Genomic DNA, 24,644 nt, shown 5'->3' on the forward strand with positions numbered 1-24,644 from the left:
GGAAGAAGGCCCGTCTTAATCTTCTGCGTTCCTCACAGCAGTACCAGCGACAAGCCAACAGACGTCGCCGTCCCGGTCCTACCCTGTACCCCGGCCAGAGAGTATGGCTCTCAACAAAAGACTTACCGCTAAGGGTGGAGTCTCGCAAGCTGTCCCAGAGATTCATCGGTCCCTTTAAGATTGCCAGGAGAGTCAATCCCGTTACTTTTCGCACTTACCCAGATCCCTTAAGATCAATCCCACATTTCACATTTCCTTATTAAAACCTGTTGTTTTTTCTCCCCTTATCCCGGCAGGCAGACCTCCCCCTCCGCCCCGTGTCATCGGAGGCCAGTCGGCTTATACCGTCCACCGGATACTGGATTCCCGCCGGGTGCAGCGGTCCTGGCAGTATCTGGTGGACTGGGAAGGCTACGGTCCCGAGGAGCGCTCCTGGGTTCCTGCCAAGGACATACTGGACCCTGACCTCATTCGTCAGTTCAGGGTCCTCCACCCTGAGAAGGCTGGTAGGAACGTCAGGAGCCGTTCCTAGGGGGGGGATTCTGTCAGGTTTTGGCCAGGACTGTTTAGGTTTTGTTCACTAGATGTCCCCCTTGCACCTTTTTTGTACCTTTTGTTTTTCTTGCTCCAATTATTGTTTGCACCTGTAAGTCATTCCCTTGTTAGTATTTAAACCCTGTGTGTTCCTTAGTTCCTTGCTCAGTGTTTGTAAGTTAGCACCCAGCCCCAGCCCAAGCCTTGTTTTATATAGACTTTTCTCTTGTTGGATTTTCCAGAGGTTCTCTGGTTTTGTTCTTGTTTATTATTTGAGTAGTCTTTTGAGGTTTGTTTTTCCCTGCTGTTTTTTACCACTTTGTGGATTTTTCGTTGTATTTTGGAGGATATCCATTTTTCATTAAACCACCATCTCTAGTACTGCTGTGTCTGCCTCATCTTCTGGGTTCTGCCAATTATTAAGTGACTGTTTCTCGCACCGGGTCCTGATAAATTTGTATAGCAGACCCTCATGCCAAATTGAGTTGAAGGCTTTTTTGAAATCAACAAAGCATGAGAAGACTTTGCCTTTGTTTTGGTTTGTTTGTTTGTCAATTAGGGTGTGAAAGGTGAATACGTGGTCTGGCATATGATAATTTGGTAAAAAGCCAATTTGACATTTGCCCAGTACATTGTTTTCACTGAGGAAATGTACAAGTCTGCTGTTAATGATAATGCAGAGGATTTTCCCAAGGTTGCTGTTGACGCATATCCCACGGTAGTTATTGGGGTCAAATTTGTCTCCAATTTTGTGGATTGGGGTGATCAGTCCTTGGTTCGAAATATTGGGGAAGATGCCAGAGCTAAGGAGGATGTTTTAGTATAGCCAATTGGAATTTGTTGTCCGTATATTTGATCATGTCATTGAGAATACCATCAACACCACATGCCTTTTTGGGTTGGAGGGTTTTTATTTTGTCCTGTAGCTCATTCAAGGTAATTGGAGAATCCAGTGGGTTCTGGTAGTCTTTAATAGTTGATTCTAAGATTTGTGTTTGATCATATATATGTTTTTGCTGTTTGTTCTTTGTTCTTTGTTATAGAGGCAAAAAGATTGGAGAAGTGGTTTACCTATACATCTCCATTTTGGATAGATAATTCTTCGTGTTGTTTGTTTATTGTTTTTCAATTTTCCCAAAGTGGTTAGAGTCTATGGATTCTTCAATTACTTTGAGCTGATTTCTGACGTGCTGTTCCTTCTTTTTCCGTAGTGTATTTCTGTATTGTTTTAGTGATTCACCATAGTGAAGGCGTAGACTCAGGTTTTCTGGGTCTCTATGTTTTTGGTTGGACAGGTTTCTCAATTTCTTTCTTAGATTTTTGCGTTCTTCATCAAACCTTTTGTCATTGTTGTTAATTTTCTTCGGTTCTCTATTTGAGATTTTTTGATTTGTAGAGGTCAAATATACTGTTAAGATTTTCTCCTGCCAAGTTTACACCTTCACTATTACAGTGGAACGTTTTATCCAGGAAGTTGTCTAAAAGGGATTGGATTTGTTGTTGCCTAATTGTTTTTTGGTAGGTTTCCAAACTACATTCCTTCCATCTATAGCATTTACATTTACATTTACATTTAAGTCATTTAGCAGACGCTCTTATCCAGAGCGACTTACAAATTGGTGCATTCACCTTATGATATCCAGTGGAACAACCACTTTACAATAGTGCATCTAACTCTTTTAAGGGGGGGGGGGGTTAGAAGGATTACTTTATCCTATCCTAGGTATTCCTTAAAGAGGTGGGGTTTCAGGTGTCTCCGGAAGGTGGTGATTGACTCCGCTGACCTGGCGTCGTGAGGGAGTTTGTTCCACCATTGGGGTGCCAGAGCAGCGAACAGTTTTGACTGGGCTGAGCGGGAACTGTACTTCCTCAGAGGTAGGGAGGCGAGCAGGCCAGAGGTGGATGAACGCAGTGCCCTTGTTTGGGTGTAGGGCCTGATCATGATTCATTTCTTAATATTACTCAGGTCCTTTGGCTTTGATGCCTCATGATTGAGTATTGCTCTGTTCAAGTAGACTGTGATTTTGCTGTGGTCTGACAGGGGTGTCAGTGGGCTGACTGTGAATGCTCTGAGAGACTCTGGGTTGAGGTCAGTGATAAAGTAGTCTACAGTACTACTGTCAAGAGATGAGTTATAGGTGTACCTACCATAAGAGTCCCCTCGAAGCCTACCATTGACTACGTACATACCCAGCGTGCGACAGAGCTGCAGGAGTTGTGACCCGTTTTTGTTGGTTATGTTGTCATAGTTGTGCCCAGGGGGGCATATGGGGGAGGGAATGCTGTCACCTCCAGGTAGGTGTTTGTCTCCCTGTGCGCTGAGGGTGTCAGGTTCTTGTCCAGTTCTGGCATTTAGGTCACCACAGACTATTACATGTCCCTGGGCCTGGAAATGATTGATTTCCCCATCCAGGATGGAGAAGCTGTCTTTATTAAAGTATGGAGGTTCTAGTGGGGGGATATAGGTAGCACACATGAGGACATTTTTCTCTGTTAAGATAATTTCCTTTAGAATTTCTGGCCAAATGTAAAATGTTCCTGTTTTGATTAATTTAACTTCTTTGGGGTAGGGGGCAGTATTTTCACGTCTGGATGAAAAGCATGCCCAGAGTAAACGGCCTGCTACAAAGCCATAAAAGCTAGAATATGCATATTATTAGTATATTTGGATAGAAAACACCCTGATGTTTCTAAAACTGTTTGAATGATGTCTGTGAGTATAACAGAACTCATATGGCAGGCAAAAACCTGAGAAACAATCCAACCAGGAAGTGGGAAATCTGAGGTTGGTCGATTTTCAACTCAGCTCCTATTGAAGATACAGTGGGATATTGGTAATGTTGCACTTCCTAAGGCTTCCACTAGATGTCAACAGTCTTTAGAACCTTGTCTGATGCTTCTACTGTGAAGTGGGGCCGAATGAGAGGGGATTGAGTAAGGTCTACCATGACCTGAACATGCGCTGACCATGCGCGTTCATGTGAGAGCGAGCTCTGTTCCATCGCACTTCTGAAGACAAAGGAATTCTCCGGTTGGAACAGTATTGAAGAATTATGTTAAAAACATCCTAAAGATTGATTCAATACTTCGTTTGTCATGTTTTTACAGACTGTAATATAACTTTTTTAACTTTTCGTCCGTACTTTCCGCTGGACATGCCCGCGCGTCGTGAGTTTGGAAAGTGTACTGAACGCTAGAACAACAAGGAGGAATTTGGACATAAATGATGGACATTATCGAACAAAACATACATGTATTGTGTAACATGAAGTCCTATGAGTGTCATCTGATGAAGATCATCAAAGGTTAGTGATACATTTTTTGTGAATCCTCTCTTTGGCTGGAAAAATGGCTGTGTTATTCTGTGAATAGGCACTCACCTAACATAATCGTTTGGTTTGCTTTCGTCGTAAAGCCTTTTTGAAATCGGACACTGTGGCTGGATTTACAACAAGTGTATCTTTAAAATGGTGTAAAATACATGTATGTTTGAGGAATTTTAATTATGGGATTTCTGTTGTTTTGAATTTGGCGCCCTGCAGTTTCACTGGCTGTTGAAGATGTGGGACGCTACCGTCCCACGTACTCTAGAGAGGTTAATGGAGTGAGTTAGGTCTGCTCTATACCAAATTAGCATACCCCCTGAGTCCCTTCCCTGTTTCACACCTGGTAGTTTGGTGGATGGGACTACCAGCTCTCTGTAACCTATAGGGCAACCAGTGGGTCCGTCTCCTCTATACCAGGTTTCTTGTAGGATGACAATGTCTGTATTTCCAATTTCTTTGATGAAGTCCAGGTTCCTGCTCTTTAGGCCAAAGGCAGATGACCTCAGGCCTTGGATATTCCAGGATGAGATAGTGAAGGCTTTGTGTTCCATAAAGTGTCCAATGTTGTTGGTCGTGTGGTTTGGCCTCAGACCAGTAAGTGTGAGCAGCCTATCTCTACCCCCCTTATACCATTCACACATATAAATTAGGTTTGTGCCAAGCACAACAGACCTCCATCTCGCATCACTTAGATGGGTCTCAAATTCATAATCCGATACCCATTTATCAGACTAGTCACAGCTTCAGATCAGGACCTACATATGGGATGTTAAAGGAATATTACCCACTGTGACACCTTTAAAGGGTTGAGGATATGTTATACATGAGATGCATCAAAGTAGCTTTGAAAGGATAGCAACACCACATTTTTTCACTCGATGATGGAAGTACAGCACTCTTATGGAAATACAGAGATGGTTTTGTGTTCCACCTCCACCTTCAGTGTAATACAATATCTGTGGTAAGTTCCTATATCTGTGTTTAGTGTTGTGTGATGTAGCTACCATTGCAGGATGAATCATTCTCAGAATGGTGGGTGAACGTCCAAACATGTTGCTCTTGACAACATCACACCAACCCTGGGTGAGCTAACCTCAACCACATCTATCTTTGTGTTCATCATCTCAATGTCAGAGTAGACAGACCTCAGCTGTTACTCTCCTCCAAAATCCTACACAATAAGTGACTGTGGGTAACAGCCATGAAGGGCAACCATAACGTTTTGAATCCTTTTGAGTTCATCTGACACTTAAAAAAAAAAACGATTGGTCTTTTATGCTGCCCTTTCATATTTTTAATACCAGTGACAGACGCACTGGTTTCTATTAACAGAGAGCTTCATTGTGTGTGGAGATGGAAGGCAGGGGATGGCAGATGTCTTTATACTAACACTTATTTTCCTGTCAAACCCCTCTCTCTCTCTCCTTCCCCCAAGCTGCTGTGTTATGTACCCCCTACATCTCTATATCCAGGATCAGGGTTAAACAACTTCTCTAACCACTGAGTGAATCTCTGGATCTAGTCTAGTGTGTTTCCAATCAACTCTGATGTTCCTAATGTTGAGAGAATATTTCAGGACCTCAAAAGGGCTTCAGAATTCAGGCCCCTAGCTAGCGCAACTAAAGCAAGCCCTGTCAATCCCTATGAAACCCCGAGTAACGACATTGCTGAATTTCATCACATTTAGGGATGAATTGCTTCTACCCTTCCTCCTTCAACAATGACTGTGACTGATTTTTCCCACAATCAATCCCTACACACACACACACACACACACACACACACACACACACACACACACACACACACACACACACACACACACACACACACACACACGCAGAGCAACAGGGGGTTTGGACATAAAGAACTGCAGTCTCCCCCAGAGCATAGCAGAGTCAGTCTGACCAGAAGCTCCCTACAGAGCATAGCAGAGTCAGTCTGACCAGAGTCCCCCTACAGCGCATGCCCACAGCCCCAGGCCAACAGAGACATACGTATTAAAGAACTCATTCACACCCTCGTTTCCACTCACAACACACTGTCCGCCTGAGAGAGAAAACACTCTAATTTACTGGCCCCCAGTGCCAGCAGTGACATTTTATCCGTACCAGGTTGTATAGACCCTGGCTCTGTGAGAGCCAGAGTGAGTGGGTCTTCCACATATCCCACAAACCACAGGAAGAGCTCAACTGTACACCGGAGCACTGCGTTCCAGTGCTTCAAAAACAACATGGAAACCACAGCGACTCCCAGAGAGGTGGCAGTGGCCTCCCTCTACGTCTCAGAGTCTTTGACCGACCAACAAGTCACGGCTCAGTTTTACTGCCAGTCCGCCAAGCAAGCAACAAAGTCTTCATATATGCAACATATTTGTGTCCTCCCACAAACCCAGAACATGATATATACACACTAATACGCAAAGCAGGAGTCTTATGAATATGCTACTGTATGTGTGGCTGTCAAGGTACTCAAAAACACTTCGGTTGGGGTTTTATGTTATTTTGTAAACTGGCTATGGGGTATGTCAACGGCCCTCTGCATTGACCATATTTGTCTACTAAATGTACCTGTGAAGATCACAAAAGTAGGAGGATTTCAATTATGTTTTTTCAATGGACGTCAGCTAAAACACATACCACTCTGCCTTTTATAACTGCCCAAACTGACCAGTTCACATTTTGATTCAATGCTTCTGACAGGCAAAAATTACTGTTCTGTTTCTCATAAACGTGTTTTTCTCTTTGAATGTGGCAGACAGATTTTGTTCAAATAGGCCGGTGGAATGTGCCAAAGCAGACCAAATGCAGAGCATGCTACACATCGGTGTCAGACGGGCTGAGTTCCAATTATGATTCCATGATCTCATTATATCTTCAGCACCCACACTCATTCATGCAACCTAAAAATCTATGTTTTATATTACAGTGAGCATAGCTATCAGTCACTCTAATAGTATTTTATTATCCAGCACCTGAGAGATAATGGATGTTCACACTCAACTATCAGATTCTGACCCCATTATTTTTGGGAGGTATGATTTGCAGTCAACTCGGTGAGCAGTGGTACTCACAGAATGATTGATTGGAAAACCATTACATTTCACAACAAGCACACCGTTTGATCCCATGGTAATTGGTTCCAGTTTGGGGCCCTGAATACTTGTCGATAGCATCCCCAAACTGTGTCTTGTGGAATCACTTTTTCTGGAGATATATTTCAGTTATATCCAATTGTAATTGGTGCATGGGAAGCAGTTCTCCATAGGAGAACTTACTTTACACTAAAATGAATATATAGACACCAACTTTTGCCACGATAATTATCAATATTAAGGTAGTAGAACGATGCCTTCTACCAATGTAGAGAACCCATACCGTTTTATATTACATATACAAAGCTTCTCTCCTTCAGCTCACTGTCTGGGCAGGAACCAGAGCATTCCTGTCTGTGTCTGTTTGGGGGGAATAAAGTGTTGTACAGTAATCAGGTGTAAAACAGGTGGAGCAGTGTTGACATAGGAGGGAAGCATGTGAAAAATGTGCTGCTGCCATGCAATCACAAAGGGAAAAGCCAGGCGGTTGATTTAGACGTTTAATCACAGTGCTGGATGATAAGTATAGGATCAAACAAAGGCACGCGATGCCTGGAATAACTGGGAGAGCCACCTAAAGCCTACACAGGGATTCCTGGTGGAAATGAGCCAAAGCAGTAGCAGTAGGCTGGGATGGATGCCCCAATCATCAGGCCAGACAGAACTGTATCATCTTCAATGGGTCTGGCGATTTGATGGATAGCTGGGTAGCTACAATGCATTCGTAAAGTATTCACACTCCTTGACTTTTTCCACATTTTATGTAAATGTGATATTTCCGTTTTTATTTTTAATACATTTGCAAAATTATGAATATGTTTTCGTTTTGTCGTTATGGGGTATTGTGTATAGTGTGATGAGAAGAAAAAAACGATTTAATCAATTTTAGAACAAGGCTGTAACGTAACAAAATGTGTAAAAAGTCAAGTGGTCAGAATACTTTCTCTGTAAGTTATTTCACAACAATCTAGTATTTCTAGCTCTATCTGAACATTTGGGGAGATATTCTGTTCTCGTCCCAGTTCTAACATAGGGTCTGGCTTCACTCATTCCCCCATAGTCTGGGGCACACATTGACTGACTGATGGACTGATTAAATGGCACAAACCTCTATTGAACTCATGGCTGGGGACAATTACATTATTCCAGTCAAGGATTGAAACCCCACAGATCTGTGTTTCCATTGAGACATGTTCTATAACGTGTAGAACTGCAGAAAATTTGCTTTAAAGCTACAATTTTTTCTCTCTGGCAACAAGAGGGGTGTGAATAGTTTCTGGTTGCATGGGTTGTGAGGTTGGTGTTTGTTACTAAGCCGATAAATACATTATCCAGCCCGTCCTTTGCCACCTAGGAAATTTGTGTAGGAAACCTTCTCAAATAGTATTTGAATACCCTTGTAGGGTCTATGATTTACAGTCTTAATTAGGGTATATTAATATATAGACTTAACAGTCTTAACTAGGGCTCCTAAGTGGCGTAGCGGTCTAAGGCACTGCATCTCGGTGCTAGAGGCGCCACCACAGACCCTGTCTCGATTCCAGGCTGTATCACAACTGGCCGTGATTGGGAGTCCCATTGGCCCAGCATTGTTAGGGTTTGGCTGGGGTAGGCCGTCATTGTAAATAAGAATTTGTTCTTAACTGACTTGCCTAGTTAAATAAAGGTTAAAAAATGTAAATATTTCAGTGTGCAGGAGCTCAGCAAACACTGAGTGGATTCATTTTTTAATTTAAAAAAGTGTTTTACAGAGTAGGCCTACAGAAAGGACATATGAAGGTTATCACTTTAGCTGTGCTTTATAAATATGCGTAAGGCTATGCTGTCAAAATAGTTGCATACTAAAACTGATAAACAATTTATATTTAAAAAAAATAGGCTACTGTATGGATAAACATTCTAAGGGTGAAATTGGGGTGTCAATATTGGGAGGGGGAAGAACAGTATATGGGGGGTCCTCCCCCTGATATATATACAGTACCAGTTAAAAGTTTGGACACACCTACTCATTCAAGGTGTTTTTTCTTTATTTTTACTATTTTCTACATTGTAGAATAATAGTGAAGACATCAAACTTATGAAATAGCACATATGGAATCATGTAGTAACCAAAAAAGTGTTAAACAAATCAAAATATATTTTATATTCTTCAAAGCAGCCACCATTTGCCTTGATGACAGCTTTGCACACGCTTGGCATTCTCTCAACCATCTTCATGAGGTAGTCACCTGGAATGCATTTCAATAAACAGGTGTGCCTTGATAAAAGTTAATTTGTTGAATTTCTTTCCTTCTTAATGCGTTTGAGCCAATCACTTGTGTTGTGGCAAGGTAGGGGTGGTATAAGGACGATAGCCCTATTTGGTAAAATACCAAGTCCAAATTATGGCAAGAACAGCTCAAATAAGCAAAGAGAAACAATAGTCCATCATTACTTTAAGACATGAAGGTCAGTCAATTTGGAACGTTTCAAGAACTTGTAGTCACAAAAACCATCAAGCGCTAACATGAAACTGGCTCTCATGAGGACCGCCACCAGAAAGGAAGACCCAGAGTTACCTCTGCTGCAAAGGATAAGTTTGTTAGAGTTAAGTGCACCTCAGATTGCAGCCCAAATAAATGATTCACAGAGTTCAAGTAACAGACACATCTCAACATCAACTGTTCAGTAGAGAATGCGTGAATCAGGCCTTCATGGTTGAATTGCTGCAAAGAAACCACTACTAAAGGACACCAATAAGAAGAAGAGACTTGCTTGGGCCAAGAAACACGAGCAATGGACATTAGACTGGTGAAAATCTGTCCTTTGGACTGATGAGTCCAAATTTGAGACCGCCGTGTCTTGGTGAGACGCAGAGTAGGTGAACGGATGATCTCCACATGTGTGGTTCCCACCGTGAAGCATGGAGGAGGAGGTGTAATGATGTGGGGGTGCTTTGCTAGTGACACTGTCAGTGATTTATTTAAAATTCAAGGTACACTTAACCAACATGGCTACCACAGCATTCTGCAGTGATACGCCATCCCATCTGGTTTGTGCTTAGTGGGACTATCGTTTGTTTTTCAACAGGACAATGACCCAACACACCTCCAGGCTGTGTAAGGGCTATTTGACAAAGAAGGATAGTGATGGAGCGCTGCATCAGATGACCTGGCCTCCACAATCACCCGACCTCAACCCAACTGAGATGGTTTGGGATGACTTGGACTGCAGAGTGAAGGAAAAGCAGCCAACAAGTGCTCAGAATATGTGGGATCTCCTTCAAGACTGTTGGAAAAGCATTCCAGGTGAAGCTGGTTGAGAGAATGCCAAGACTGTGCAAAGCTGTCGTCAAGGCAAAGAGTGGCTATTTTGAAGAATCTAAAATATATTTTGATTTGTTTGACACTTTTTTGGTTACCACATGATTCCATATGTGTTATTTCATAGTGTTGATGTTGTAACTATTATTCTACAATGTAGAAAATAGTAAAAATAAAGAGCAACCCTTGAATGAGTAGGTGTGCCCAAACTTTTGACTAGTACTGTATACAGTATATATATATTTTAAACGCATTTCCTGCAATTCTACACAGTTTGACATTACTTATTATCCCTCTCTTGAGGTTTATTTTGAGGGGTATATGGAGGGATATTTTGAAAACACAGTATAAGTGAAAGGATAAGTGGAAATATTTATTTTAGGAATAAACAAACACATTTCAACACATTTTGCCATGGTGCAGAGAGAAAAATGTGCGGTTTTATAATGTTATTCTATACATTTTGTCATGAGTCTGAGATAAAATGTTGCAGTTTTAAAGCTAATTTCCTGCAATTTTACACATTTTACCATGGGGCAGAGAGAAACATTTTCTGTTTTAAAGTAACTGCACTGGAAACATCTCACTTTTAAAAATGAATATTCTGTTAACTGATACCCAAATAATGTTGATGACTTATCCTATACTCTTATTTGTGGCCAATGCATAACCACCTCAAGCTTCTATCTCAAACAGACCATTTAAAAAATGCTTGCTATTTCCTCATAGAAGATGATGTCATTGCATTAATATGTTTTATGACCGGTATACGCCCACACCATTCCAACACAGAAAAGCTGCTTTTTAAAATACTTGATTAACATTTTTTGTAAGGAAACTATTCCACTCATATTGTAACTACTGTGCCTTCAGAAAGTATTCATACCCCTTGATTTATTCCACATGTTGTTGTGTTGCAGCCTGATTAAATAAATACAAATTCTCACCCATCTACACACAATACCCCATAATGACAAAGTGAAAATATGTTTTTAGAAATTTTAACAAATGTATTGAAAATGAAATACAGAAATATCTCATTTCCATAAGTATTGCCACCTCTGAGTCAATACCTTGTAGAAGCATCTGTTTTCACTTCATTATGGGTTCTTGTGTGTAGATGGGTGAGAAAAAAAATATTGAATCCATTTTGAGTTCAGCCTATAACACAACAAAATGTGGAATAAGTCAAGGAGTATGAATACTTTTTGAAGGCACCGTAATTATAGATCATATTTCATAGACATATGGAAACAGTGGAAAGTTAATTTAAAGGTCGACTATGTGCATAAATGCAACAATAATGGCTATAACTGATCAATGCACTATCATACTAGGTCATTTAATACTTACATTTATTCTAAATAAATGGAATAATATCTGTTCTCCAAAATGTATTTAAAGACCCCAATAGTTATTTTTTTGTTAGAGTTCGTTCTATGTCAGGCAGGCTATTATAGCCTGTATACCATCCACACTGCTCTGGCCAAACTGACGTTTCTTCTCCGATAGAGCACCGGAATTAAATTCAGGGTGAGTCGACAGGCAAAGCCTATTTTGCAAGAGGCATATGGTCCTGTTCACAGTGTAACTGAACGATGCTATCGATTTAAATAACTCGCTTCGGTAATACGCGCATCGTCTCTGCTATTTGGGATAATCGGGAAGTCCCTACCCCATTGAAGTTGACATTTAAAATGGTTAAGGTATCGGTTAATGTTAGGGTTAGGTAGTAAGGGTTAAGGTTAGGGTTAAGCTAGATGATAAGGTTAAGGTTAGGGAGGGTTCAGTGTATAGACGTCCCAAGGATACAGCATAGCACTATTCGTATCCAAACGGGATAGGGATCCATTTACCGACCTCCTTGACACACACCGGGTCACTTGACAGATCCTGCACATTTTAAAAAGAACGGGATATCCTACAATTCACACCAGGGCTTCACCGAGGTGGCTAAATGACTCCCCGGTGGCAGTTGACCGACTTTCGCACCTCCGCAGCCCTTTTGTGCAATTGTCAGAGGAGCGTCAATGGGACAACGCGCTGAACGCACCAACGACACATGAGACTTCACAATCAAACCTGTTGACCGGGCCCCGTCCTAATTTTTTATCACCGTTTATATTCTTATACGAAGTTGATCTACAGCCTGCAGAGAAATCATATTGGAGGGCGAAAAGTGGGGCTATCCTCTGTCATTATTAATATTTGCTCGGGATGGCAGTGAACTTTAGATGCGCAGTTCAAGCCTTAGTTTTACTGGGCTGTGTGATTATCCTCAGTAACGTGCTATGTCCCGTTGGTGCGAACCTCTACAACAACCGCTATGCAGGGTAAGTGAGGATTCTCATTCATTTCTGTGCTTTGTGACTGGAAGAGAAAGTTGAATCCTGAGCTCTCATTCGTGTTGAAGACTTGAAGTTGAACACCTATGAGGTAAAAGAAGAAGGGTAAAACATAAAAGGAATTATCTGTATTTTAAAGGGGCAATCAGCAGTTGCTACATCCATTTTTGGATTCATACATTCATGAAATATAGCCTACCCATTGATTCTGGAATATTATAACATAGGCTATAAATGAGTCATGAGCTTAGTTAAACTGTCGTACCCCATCAGAACTCAAAATATAAGCTTGTTTTACTCCAATGTTGGTAAACAAAGTAAATGTCAACAACCACTAAAAACATAGTGAAAACAATACATGTGATATCATGGATGGTAGTCTTTGCATCCATAGCTCCTTCTACGAATTTGAGAGTGGTTAGGCCTACATTTCTCTAGCCCTATCCCTCAGCTTTTTACCGAAACAGAGGCAGGGAGTACGCTTTGTTATTGTTTCTACTTTGCTGATTTAAGTTGGTCTACTGAAAGTAATTCTATCCTCAGATTAAGCATGGGGTTTACTTCCTCTCATCTCCTGTTGAAAAGAGATGGATTTTTCAAAGCAACTTTGTATGTGTGACTACACGTTCTTCTCTCATATGGATAGTAAATCATCCCTGCTGGAGACACGTGTTTTCTACTTTGTGTATTTGAGACATATGGGACACCAAAATGTTCTGATGGATGTAAGATAAGTCTATAGTTGTCAGGTTTTGGCCCAGCAGCTCTTATGATAAGTGCTGGCTAGTTAGAGATGCAGCAACTGCAGTTGATACCAGACAGATCGGGGAACCTGGAACATTAGGAGACAGTCTCTTTTGGGACAGAGAACCTGAGCAGAGAACCTGGCTGTGTTGAAGTTCTGGAATTCACAGAGTTCCGTCAAGGTGCATGGGGCACACCGAGGGGGCACAGTGGGAACATTTTGGCCACCTGAAGCACATTAGGGAACTAAGGGATAGTTTAGAGTACACTTTGGGCAATTTTGGAGGGTATTCCTGAGCAAGTAATTGCTCTCCTCTAGGCATAATTTCAGGGAGCTTTGGGGTAGTTTTGGGAGGCACAGCAGGATCCCATCTGTCCTTCCATAGCCCCACCCCCCCTCTTTCCCCTGCACCCTGGACTTGTTCCAAAAGCCCCTGTAACCCACCCGAACCCTAGCTGCTCAGCACAGACGATCCCACTTTATCAAGGTAGGAAACCCAGGGCAAGGAAACAAGACTCCCAACGCTGACACTGTAGGGAACTCTGTGCCGTTCTGTTCAGAATTCCTTATACAGTATGATAGTGGGTGTTGTCCCACTTACTTTTAATCTGTTGAAGGATTGCACAATGAGCCTTTAGTCTTAAGGACTAAATGGTCACTATTGTTGTTAAATCTTTGTGATTACATGAGTTTACTTTCGGGAATTATCATGTCTCCTGTTGGTTGAACATGGTCTAATACCAGTGTTTCCCCTAGGATTTTTTTCAGCAGAGGTGGTAAAGTTAGCATGGGGGGAGTAGTGAGCGCGGCCAATTGCACGGTTTTAAATCTAATTCCCTGCAATTCTACACATTTTGCTATGGGGCTGAGAGAACATTTTACAGTTTTAAAGCTAGTTTCCTGCAATGCAAATGTTTTTTTTCATGGGGCTGAGAGAAACATTTCTGTTTTAAAGCTAATTTCCTGCAATTCTACAACCTTTTCCATGGCTTATTGTCATGATGCTATAAATTGATCGGGAGACAGGCGCAGGAATGTGTAATCGGGGTTTTTATTTCCCAAATTACAGCGCGCCGTGTAAAGGCACGGGGACGAAGACCAAACAAACACGTATACAAAACACAGGGTAGAAACCCAAACAAAAGAGCGAGGAGTACCTCGAATAAATACACAATCGCACAATGATTATCACACGGGACGAGACCTGTAATCATCTGCACGATATACGTGGCACGAAAGCCAAAACAACATAGCACAGGTTCTCACACGACCAATGGACATAGCAACAATAATCAACAGGACAATGGTGAACAAAGGGCACACTCATACAATTACTAATCAATGGGAATAGGGACCAGGTGTGCGTAATGACAGTTCCGGAGGGATCCATGACAGTACTCGGCATTTTTGGACACCGATTATGGGCATTTTTGGACACCGATTATGGCTGATTACATTGCACTCCACAAGGAGACTGCGTGGCAGGCTGACTACCTGTTATGCGAGTGCAGCAAGGAGCCAAGGTAAGTTACTAGCTAGCATTAAACTTATCTTGTAAAAAACAATAAATCTTAACATAATCACTAGTTAACTACACATAGTTGATAATATTACTAGTTTATCTAGCTTGTCCTGCGTTGCATATAATCGATGCGGTGCCTGTTAATTTATCATTGAATCAGAGCCTACTTCTCCAAACAGGTGATTTAACAAGCGCATTCGCGAAAAAACACTGTTGTTGCACCAATGTGTACCTAACCATAAACATCAATGCCTTTCTTAAAATCAATACACAAGTATATCTTTTTTAACCTGCATATTTAGCTAATATTGCCTGCTAACATGAATTTCTTTTAACTAGGGAAATTGTGTCACTTCTCTTGCGTTCTGTGCAAGCAGAGTCAGGGTATATGCAGCAGTTTGGGCCGCCTGGCTCGTTGCGAACTGTGTGAAGACCATTTCTTCCTAACAAAGACCGTAATTAATTTGCCAGAATTGCACATAATTATGACATAACATTGAAGGTTGTGCAATGTAACAGCAATATTTAGACTTAGGGATGCCACACGTTAGATAAAATACGGAACGGTTCCCTATTTCACTGAAAGAATAAACATTTTGTTTTCGAAATGATAGTTTCCGGATTTGACCATATTAATGACCTAAGGCTTGTATTTCTGTGTGTTATTATATTATAATTAAGTCTATGATTTGATAGAGCAGTCTCACTGAGCGGTGGTAGGCAGCAGCAGTCTCGTAAGCATTCATTCAAACAGCACTTTCCTGCATTTGCCAGCAGCTCTTCGCTGTGCTTCAAGCATTGCGCTGTTTATGACTTCAAGTCTATCAACTCCCGAGATTAGGCTGGCAATACTAAAGTACCTATTAGAACATCCAATAGTCAAAGGTATATGAAATACAAATGGTATAGAGAGAAATAGTCCTATAGCAACTACAACCTAAAACTTCTTATCTGGGAATATTGAAGACTCATGTTAAAAGGAACCACCAGCTTTCATATGTTCTGAGCAAGGAACTTAAACGTTAGCTTTTTTACATGGCACATATTGCACTTTTACTTTCTTCTCCAACACTTTGTTTTTGCATTATTTAAACCAAATTGAACATGTTTCATTATTTATTTGAGACTAAATTGATTTTATTGATGTATTATATTAAGTTAAAATAAGTGTTCATTCAGTATTGTTGTAATTGTCATTATTACAAATATATATAAAAATTGTCCGATTAATCGGTATCGGCTTTTTTTGGTCCTCCAGTAATCGGTATCGGTATCAGTGTTGAAAAATCATAATCGGTCGACCTCTAGTTGAAACCCAAACAAAAGAGCGAGGAGTACCTCGAATAAATACACAATCACACAATGATTATCACACGGGACGAGACCCGTAATCATCTGCACGATATATGTGACACGAAAGCCAAAACAACATAGCACAGGTACTCACACGACCAATGGACATGGTAACTTTAATCGACAGGACAATGGTGAACAAAGGGCACACTCATACAGTAACTAATCAGTGGGAATAGGGACCAGGTGTGCGTAATGACAGTTCCGGAGGGATCCGTGACACTTATGCCGTGTTCTTATGCTATCTGAGTGACTCAAACATTATAACAAAATCCATCGGGGCTCCATACCATGACATTTTTTTCCTACATACTTTATATCTGGTTTTAGTTGTTTAAAGTTTACACTGAAAACTATCAAAATCATGACATCACCCTGAAGAAGGCACAGTGATGCCGAAACGTTGGTAAATACCCATTAAATTGCTGGGAGATTACACATGGAGTGTACAACTTTCTTTATTTTGATAGTTTATTCGCCATTAGTCAGCACCTCCACACAAACTATTATTCTGGGTGTGCGCCAGCTCATGTTTTTTATCTAAGTTTACACTGAACACATTTTACCATCCCGAAACTAAATATTATTATTATTATTAATATATATTTTTGTTTTTTTGCAGTGGCAGCCACAATTTGTGTGCTGCGGCTAAATGCATAAAGGGGAAACACTGAATACAGTACACTTGTCAGATCTTGACATTGTGATACAGAAGTACTATGTGCCCCTATTCCCTCAACAATGGGGCACACAGAGTTGGGTATATTGAAGGTGGGCCTACAGAGTGGAGGGATAATAGAATTTCTCTGTTTCCAAAAAGACTACAGAGAAGTACCTTCTGTCTTAGTTCCAAGGGCTCAGTTAAAAGGTTACTGCCATAGAGAGAGCTGAGTGAAATGTCAGATTGACAGCTTAAAATACAGCTTTAGCCTAGAAAAAAACGTTACCAGTGCACAGCAGGCTTTTAAGACACACTGAGACACACTGAGACACACTGAGAAGGCAGTGCCACCGTTTTGACAGAGAGTCTATGATCCATAGGGATCGCTATGACAAGGAAAAGATGGGTCAATTTGGGTGACGATAAAACACTTTTCTGGAGTAGAACTAGACTGCAGCCTTGGTGGATTGTTTTGAATTCTATAGGGTGCACTTTGTCATATGATGTCATTGTCGCTCAAATCTGACTAAGAAGTCGTTATTATTTAAAATGCCATTGATAATATATCGTAGGGAAACAAAAGAGAAAGCCACTATCTGTTGTTTCAGAACCAGCATGTATGGGCTTAGAAACATAGAAATGAAATGGTGTATTGGAAGTTGCATGAGCTACACAGTTTTCAAGTTTGGGATGAAAAGGGATTTTGCCCTAGATAAAGGGTCTCTAAGTCATGCTCTAACCTGTAGGCATTGAGGCTGCGTGTAGCATTGGGGACAGGCTGTTGGTGGCATTTCTTGTGGCCGCTGGAGTGGGGTGTAATGCCCCTTTGTTCCCTCTCTCCCTCATCCCTATAAGCGACCCTGTGTCACAGTGTGAAAGACCTGGTGGAAAATGGAAACATGATAGAGAAAGGGATAAATAGACAGAGGGAGAGAAAGAGTGCTATAGGGAGTGAGGAAGAGAAATAGAGAGGGGGAGAGAGAGTGCTATAGGGAGTGAGGAGGAGGGGGAGAGAGAGAGCTGTAGGGAGTGAGGAAGAGAAATAGAGAGGGGAGAGAGAGCTGTACTGAGTGAGGAAGATAAATAGAGAGGGGGAGAGAGAGCTATTCTGAGTGAGGAAGAGAAATAGAGAGGGGGGGAGAGAGAGAGCTGTAGGGAGTGAGGAAGATAAATAGAGAGGGGGAGAGAGAGCTATTCTGAGTGAAGAAGAGAAATAGAGAGGGGGGGAGAGAGAGAGCTGTAGGGAGTGAGGAAGAGAAATAGAGGGGAGAGAGAGAGCTGTAGGGAGTGAGGAAGAGAAATAGAGAGGGGAGAGAGAGTGCTATAGGGAGTGAGGAGGAGGGGGAGAGAGAGAGCTGTAGGGAGTGAGGAAGAGAAATAGAGAGGGGAGAGAGAGAGTGCTATAGGGAGTGAGGAGGAGGGGGAGAGAGAGTGCTATAGGGAGTGAGGAGGAGTGGGAGAGAGAGAGCTGTAGGGAGTGAGGAAGAGAAATAGAAAGGGGAGAGAGAGAGCTATACTGAGTGAGGAAGATAAATAGAGAGGGGGAGAGAGAGAGCTGTAGGGAGTGAGGAAGAGAAATAGAGGGGGAGAGAGAGCGCTATAGAGAGTGAGGAAGAGAGAGAGAGAGAGCTGAGTTCCGGAAACTCCAATTTTCTACTGCTTGAGCTCCTGTTCCTCTTATAGAATATTAGCTCAAAAGTATTTTGGAGCTCCTTTACCTAAATATAAACAGTACCAGGACCTATTTCAGTCCAAGTCAAGCACTGTGTGCGTCTGTGTGTGCTTGTGTGTGTGTGTGTGTGTGTGTGTGTGTGTGTGTGTGTGTGTGTGTGTGTGTGTGTGTGTGTGTGTGTGTGTGTGTGTGTGTGTGTGTGTGTGTGTGTGTGTGTGTGTGTGTGTGTGTGTGTGTGTGTGTGTGTGTGTGTGTGTGTGTTAGTGATTGCTCTTCATCTGTCAGTGGCACCGACAAATCCTTGGAAACCCAGGCAATCTCGCAAGCACTTACAACTAGTGGATCGTGGACATGAACATGGGTGTGTTGTACTGCACAGGTCTATAGCCTAGTTGTGATGGCTTTTTAAGTTCATAATAAAGTTCATATTATGAGTTCCCACAGGAATGTAACATTGATTCCAAGAGCTTGGATATAGCCTAACGAGAGCTGTCTGTGACAGGTGCTGAACTATGCCAAGTCCCATTTGTGACACACCTCCATTAAGAGTTTATAGGGAACAGTTGTTTCCGTTTAGTTGAAATACCACACTCATACGGTTAATAGTTTCATTTCAAATGTCATTTAAACCGGACTGGAAATGGATTCCTATGCAAAGCTTTACAGTACAGTATGAATCTGGTCACTGAGTTGATTTACTGCGTGGAGAAATATGAAAGCCAATCCATGAAGCAGATACTAAGCTTAGGTGGTTGATATGGTTTCAGTTAGTCAAACACAAGGGATAGTTGTGGGCCTAGCAGACTGGTTTCCTTCTTATGTTGTTGTCTTTATGACGGTATCATTAGTGTAGATACATTTTCAGTGTGTCTAGGGATTGCCTTTATATCCTATGAAGACAGGAGATTCAGAAGCAGTGTTAGACAGATGAGAATAAGAATTGACTACTAGCCCCCATGGAACATCAGAATCAGATTAAGTGTTTTTCATTCATCTGTTTCCCATGTTTACACCTGAAAGGAATTGCCAGGGCTTCAAACAGTCATATGATTGACGTTGTTTGCTTCTGAATCTAATAATGTGGTATGGATTTTTTAGTTATTTTCACCCATGTGTTTCATAGTCAGGGTCAGGGCTCTAAATTGTGACCATATTGGTCGTACATCCTCCTAATTATTTTGCTGTGTGACCTGGAATTTAGATTTAGCACCATTGCGCCTAGAGAAATATTCACCCAGATAATAAGCTACATTTAATGGCAAAATGATATGTGCCGTTGGGAGCAAAGTTGTTACATTTGTATTGTCCGGTGCGTGCAAAGTCAATAGGCTAGACTACATTGTATAATTTCACCTCACCAAACAGAACATTCAGGAACTCTTGGAGGACAGTGGATTGGAAGTTGATAAAGGTGCTTCTTCTTTGTTAAAAAAAGTATGTGTTTCGGCTCTCAGCCACAGAGTTTTCAAACCTATAGTTTTATAGGCTATTGGCTCTTTGCCTCAGACTTTAGGTCTAACAGATGGGAAAGTTAAGAAAGGTTTTATATATTTCTACATTGTCTTTATGGGTTCAGGGACCAATCAAAATAGGAATACAAAACAAAACATGTGATTGGTAAATTCGTTTTAAAAATTTGACCAATAGGAGGCCAATTTGAAATATATAAAAACCCACTTCATTTGCCGCTCTGTAAACCCTTTCTTACCTGGAAAGTCCGGTAGCCCCAGTGCTCACTTCCCTTTGCACCTCACCTGCGAGAAGCATGATGCACACGGGCAAGTCTGATTAGGCTTCACTGTACCACCTGTGAGCAGGGCCTACTATATAGCCCAGCCCCTAAACCGTCATGCTTCACCCCTTTACAATTGTCTCTAGTCTAAACCGCTTGTCTCTGGCCCAAACCACTTGTCTCTGGCCCAAACCACTGGTCTCTAGCCCAAACCACTTGTCTCTAGCCCAAACCACTAGTCTCTAGCCCAAACCACTAGTCTCTAGCCCAAACCACTAGCCTCGAGCTCAAACCAATTGTCTCTAGCCCAAACCACTAGTCTCTAGCCCAAACCACTAGTCTCTAGCCCAAACAACTAGTCTCTAGCCCAAACCAATTGTCTCAAGCCCAAACCACTAGTCTCTAGCCCAAACCAATTGTCTCTAGCCTAAACCACTAGTCTCTAGCCCAAACTACTAGTCTCTAGCCCAAACCACTAGTCTCTAGCCCAAACCACTAGTCTCTAGCCTAAACCACTAGTCTCTAGCCCAACCACTTGTCTCTAGCCTAAACCACTAGTTTCTAGCCCAAACCAATTGTCTCTAGCCTAAACCACTAGTCTCTAGCCCAAACTACTAGTCTCTAGCCCAAACCACTAGTCTCTAGCCCAAACTACTTTCCTCTAGCCCAAACCTCTTTTCTCTATCCCAAACCACTTGTCTCTAGCCCAAACTGCTTGTCTGTAGCCCAAACCACTAGTCTCTAGCCCAAACTGCTTGTCTCTAGCCCAAACCGCTTGTCTCTAGCCCAAACTGCTTGTCTGTAGCCCAAACCACTTGCTTCTAGCCCAAACTGCTTGTCTGTAGCCCAAACCGCTTGTCTCTAGCCCAAACTGCTTGTCTGTAGCCCAAACCACTTGCTTCTAGCCCAAACTGCTTGTCTGTAGCCCAAACCGCTTGTCTCTAGCCCAAACCGCTTGTCTGTAGCCCAAATCACTTGCCTCTAGCCCAAACTGCTTGTCTGTAGCCCAAACCACTAGTCTCTATCCCAAACCACTTGTCTCTGGCCCAAACTGCTTGTCTGTAGCCCAAACCACTTGTCTGTAGCCCAAACCACTAGTCTCTAGCCTAAACCACTAGTCTCTAGCCAGAACCACTTGTCTCTAGCCTAAACCACTTGTCTCTAGCCCAAAGTACTAGTCTCTAGCCCAAACCACTAGTCTCTAGCCCAAACCACTTGTCTCTAGCCCAAACTACTTGTCTCTAGCCCAAACCACTAGTCTCTAGCCCAAACCACTTGTCTCTAGCCCAAACCACTAGTCTCTAGCCCAAACTACTAGTCTCTAGCCCAAACCAATTGTCTCTAACCCAAACCACTAGTCTCTAGCCCAAACCAATTGTCTCTAGCCTAAACCACTAGTCTCTAGCCCAAACTACTAGTCTCTAGCCCAAACGACTAGTCTCTAGCCCAAACCACTAGTCTCTAGCCTAAACTACTAGTCTCTAGCCCAAACCACTTGTCTCTAGCCTAAACCACTTGTTTCTAGCCCAAACTACTAGTCTCTAGCCCAAACCACTAGTCTCTAGCCCAAACCACTTGTCTCTAGCCCAAACCACTAGTCTCTAGCCCAAACTACTAGTCTCTAGCCCAAACCACTAGTCTCTAGCCCAAACCACTAGTCTCTAGCCCAAACCACTTGTCTCTAGCCCAACCACTTGTCTCTAGCCTAAACCACTAGTCTCTAGCCCAAACTACTAGTCTCTAACCCAAACCACTAGTCTCTAGCCCAAACCACTAGTCTCTAGCCCAAACCACTTGTCTCTAGCCTAAACCACTAGTCTCTAGCCCAAACCACTTGTCTCTAGTCTAAACCACTAGTCTCTAGTCTAAACCACTTGTCTCTAGCCCAAACCTCTTTTCTCTATCCCAAACCACTTGTCTCTAGCCCAAACTGCTTGTCTCTAGCCCAAACCGCTTGTCTCTAGCCCAAACTGCTTGTCTCTAGCCCAAACTGCTTGTCTCTAGCCCAAACTGCTTGTCTCTAGCCCAAACCGCTTGTCTCTAGCCCAAACTGCTTGTCTGTAGCCCAAACCACTTGCTTCTAGCCCAAACTGCTTGTCTGTAGCCCAAACCGCTTGTCTCTAGCCCAAACTGCTTGTCTGTAGCCCAAACCACTTGCTTCTAGCCCAAACTGCTTGTCTGTAGCCCAAACCGCTTGTCTCTAGCCCAAACTGCTTGTCTGTAGCCCAAATCACTTGCCTCTATCCCAAACTGCTTGTCTGTAGCCCAAACCACTAGTCTCTAGCCCAAACCACTTGTCTCTGGCCCAAACTGCTTGTCTGTAGCCCAAACCACTTGTCTGTAGCCCAAACCACTTGTCTGTAGCCCAAACTGCTTGTCTGTAGCCCAAACCACTTGCTTCTAGCCCAAACTGCTTGTCTGTAGCCCAAACCGCTTGTCTCTAGCCCAAACTGCTTGTCTGTAGCCCAAATCACTAGTCTCTAGCCCAAACCACTTGTCTCTAGCCCAAACTGCTTGTCTGTAGCCCAAACCACTTGTCTGTAGCCCAAACCACTTGTCTGTAGCCCAAACTGCTTGTCTGTAGCCCAAACCACTTGCTTCTAGCCCAAACTGCTTGTCTCTAGCCCAAACTGCTTGTCTCTAGCCCAAACTGCTTGTCTGTAGCCCAAACCACTAGTCTCTAGCCCAAACCACTTGTCTCTAGCCCAAACTGCTTGTCTGTAGCCCAAACCACTAGTCTCTAGCCCAAACCACTTGTCTCTAGCCCAAACTGCTTGTCTGTAGCCCAAACCACTTGTCTCTAGCCCAAACTGCTTGTCTGTAGCCCAAACTGCTTGTCTGTGCCCAAACTGCTTGTCTGTAGCCCAAACTGCTTGTCTGTAGCCCAAACCGTTCAAACATTATGACTGTTATTACCTGATCTACATTTTCAAAATTTCTATTGTGGATTTGCATGATTTATGAAATTATAATTCCATAAACCATGTCTTGGACTCTACACTAAGCCTACTTGCTGGCCGTTAACTATTTGTTTGATAACAAACAACTTTATTCAGTAATGTAACCCAAATACATGGCTCTGATGTAACTTAGCTGGATAACAACTTAAGATGGCATTGGAAGAAAGGAATGGGTCTCCGAATAGTTTCTCAGGAGACAAGCTTCAAAAATCATCTAGGCGTAGCTATATCTAAATCAATTTAAATCAATAAAAAAAATTCTGGTGCTAAATTCTGTTCACTGGGGCTCCTAACCAGTGCTACCAATGAACAAAGTTAATTTAGGGCACCAGTTAATAAGGGAAATTCAATACAATGATATACTAGGCTAAACAATATTTTTGGTTTTAAATTTTCTATGAGTCATAGTTGTGAATCATAGCTAAGGCTTACTACTGGCATGCTTTCTTTTCCTGAAATCTCACCATGTATGTAAAGGTTATGTTAAGTTCACCTTGTCTACATGTAGATGTTTTCAAATGATGTAAATGTGTGTGGTAGGTCTTTAGTTTAATGCTTGGATCTTAATGTACATTCATGTTATTTAAGACCCTTGATTCTCAAATGTCTCAATTTAATCTGTGTTGTAAAAACAAATCTCTGTCCCGTCACATCACCTGTGTGTGGAACACAAGATGCTGTAACACTATCCTATAATGATCTGTCAGCCAAATTGTTTGGCACTGGTATGACCCTGTCATCTATCCCAGATCTTACAGTAAAACAGGACACAGCCCTTCCCTTAACCCTCTCTCTCTCACAATTAAGCGTCATTCTCCAGTCATGTAAAAAGGGAGAATGCATTAACTCTGACACTATGGCTGAGAAATGTCATAGAGTGATGTGCTCTTAGTGAAGTAATTTATAATCTGACTGAATTCATGAAACTCTTTCATCCTGTCTGTGGTTTGTATAGGGGACAGATGACTTACAGACACAGATAGGTGGGCCTTATGAGGTAGTTAGTAGCTCCAGTACCACACCCTCCACCTACTCTAGGGAGTCCTCAGCCGCACAAAGATCCTCTCACGTCACTAGGGAATTAAAGATGCCTTATAAAGATTTTGTATAATTTCAGACAGTAGTTTTAAAAGTAACCCTCAGGAGCCCAAACCGGTCCCCGGAAATGTTGCACAATTGTGTTCACAACGTCACCCATTTCTTGTGATATGTTCTGTGCTGAAAAAAAAGATAAATACAAATAAATAAATCAAATCCTGCAATTCGTACACTATGTTACGAATTTGTAAGTGCTTAAGATCCTGTTCAATCTCTTTAGAAATGGAAAGGAGAACGATAGGAGCTACGCTATCATACTGTACTGTGTAGTACAGCGGTTCACAAACTAGGGATCGTGAA

General features: G+C 42.1%; 1 protein-coding gene across 1 annotated transcript in view; it reads left to right on the forward strand.

Moving 5' to 3' along the window:
* The first annotated feature begins 11,869 nt into the window (after window positions 1-11,869).
* The window catches only part of LOC139583406 (carboxypeptidase A6-like), a 36,851-nt gene continuing 24,076 nt past the window's right edge, over window positions 11,870-24,644 (forward strand). The window contains exon 1 of the mRNA XM_071414460.1: window positions 11,870-12,589. Within this exon, the coding sequence (XP_071270561.1) occupies window positions 12,474-12,589 (116 nt within the window). The 5' untranslated portion in view covers window positions 11,870-12,473. The remainder of the gene's footprint in view (window positions 12,590-24,644) is intronic.

This window comes from Salvelinus alpinus, chromosome 8 (genome assembly GCF_045679555.1).
Source record: "Salvelinus alpinus chromosome 8, SLU_Salpinus.1, whole genome shotgun sequence".
NCBI lineage: Eukaryota > Metazoa > Chordata > Actinopteri > Salmoniformes > Salmonidae > Salvelinus > Salvelinus alpinus.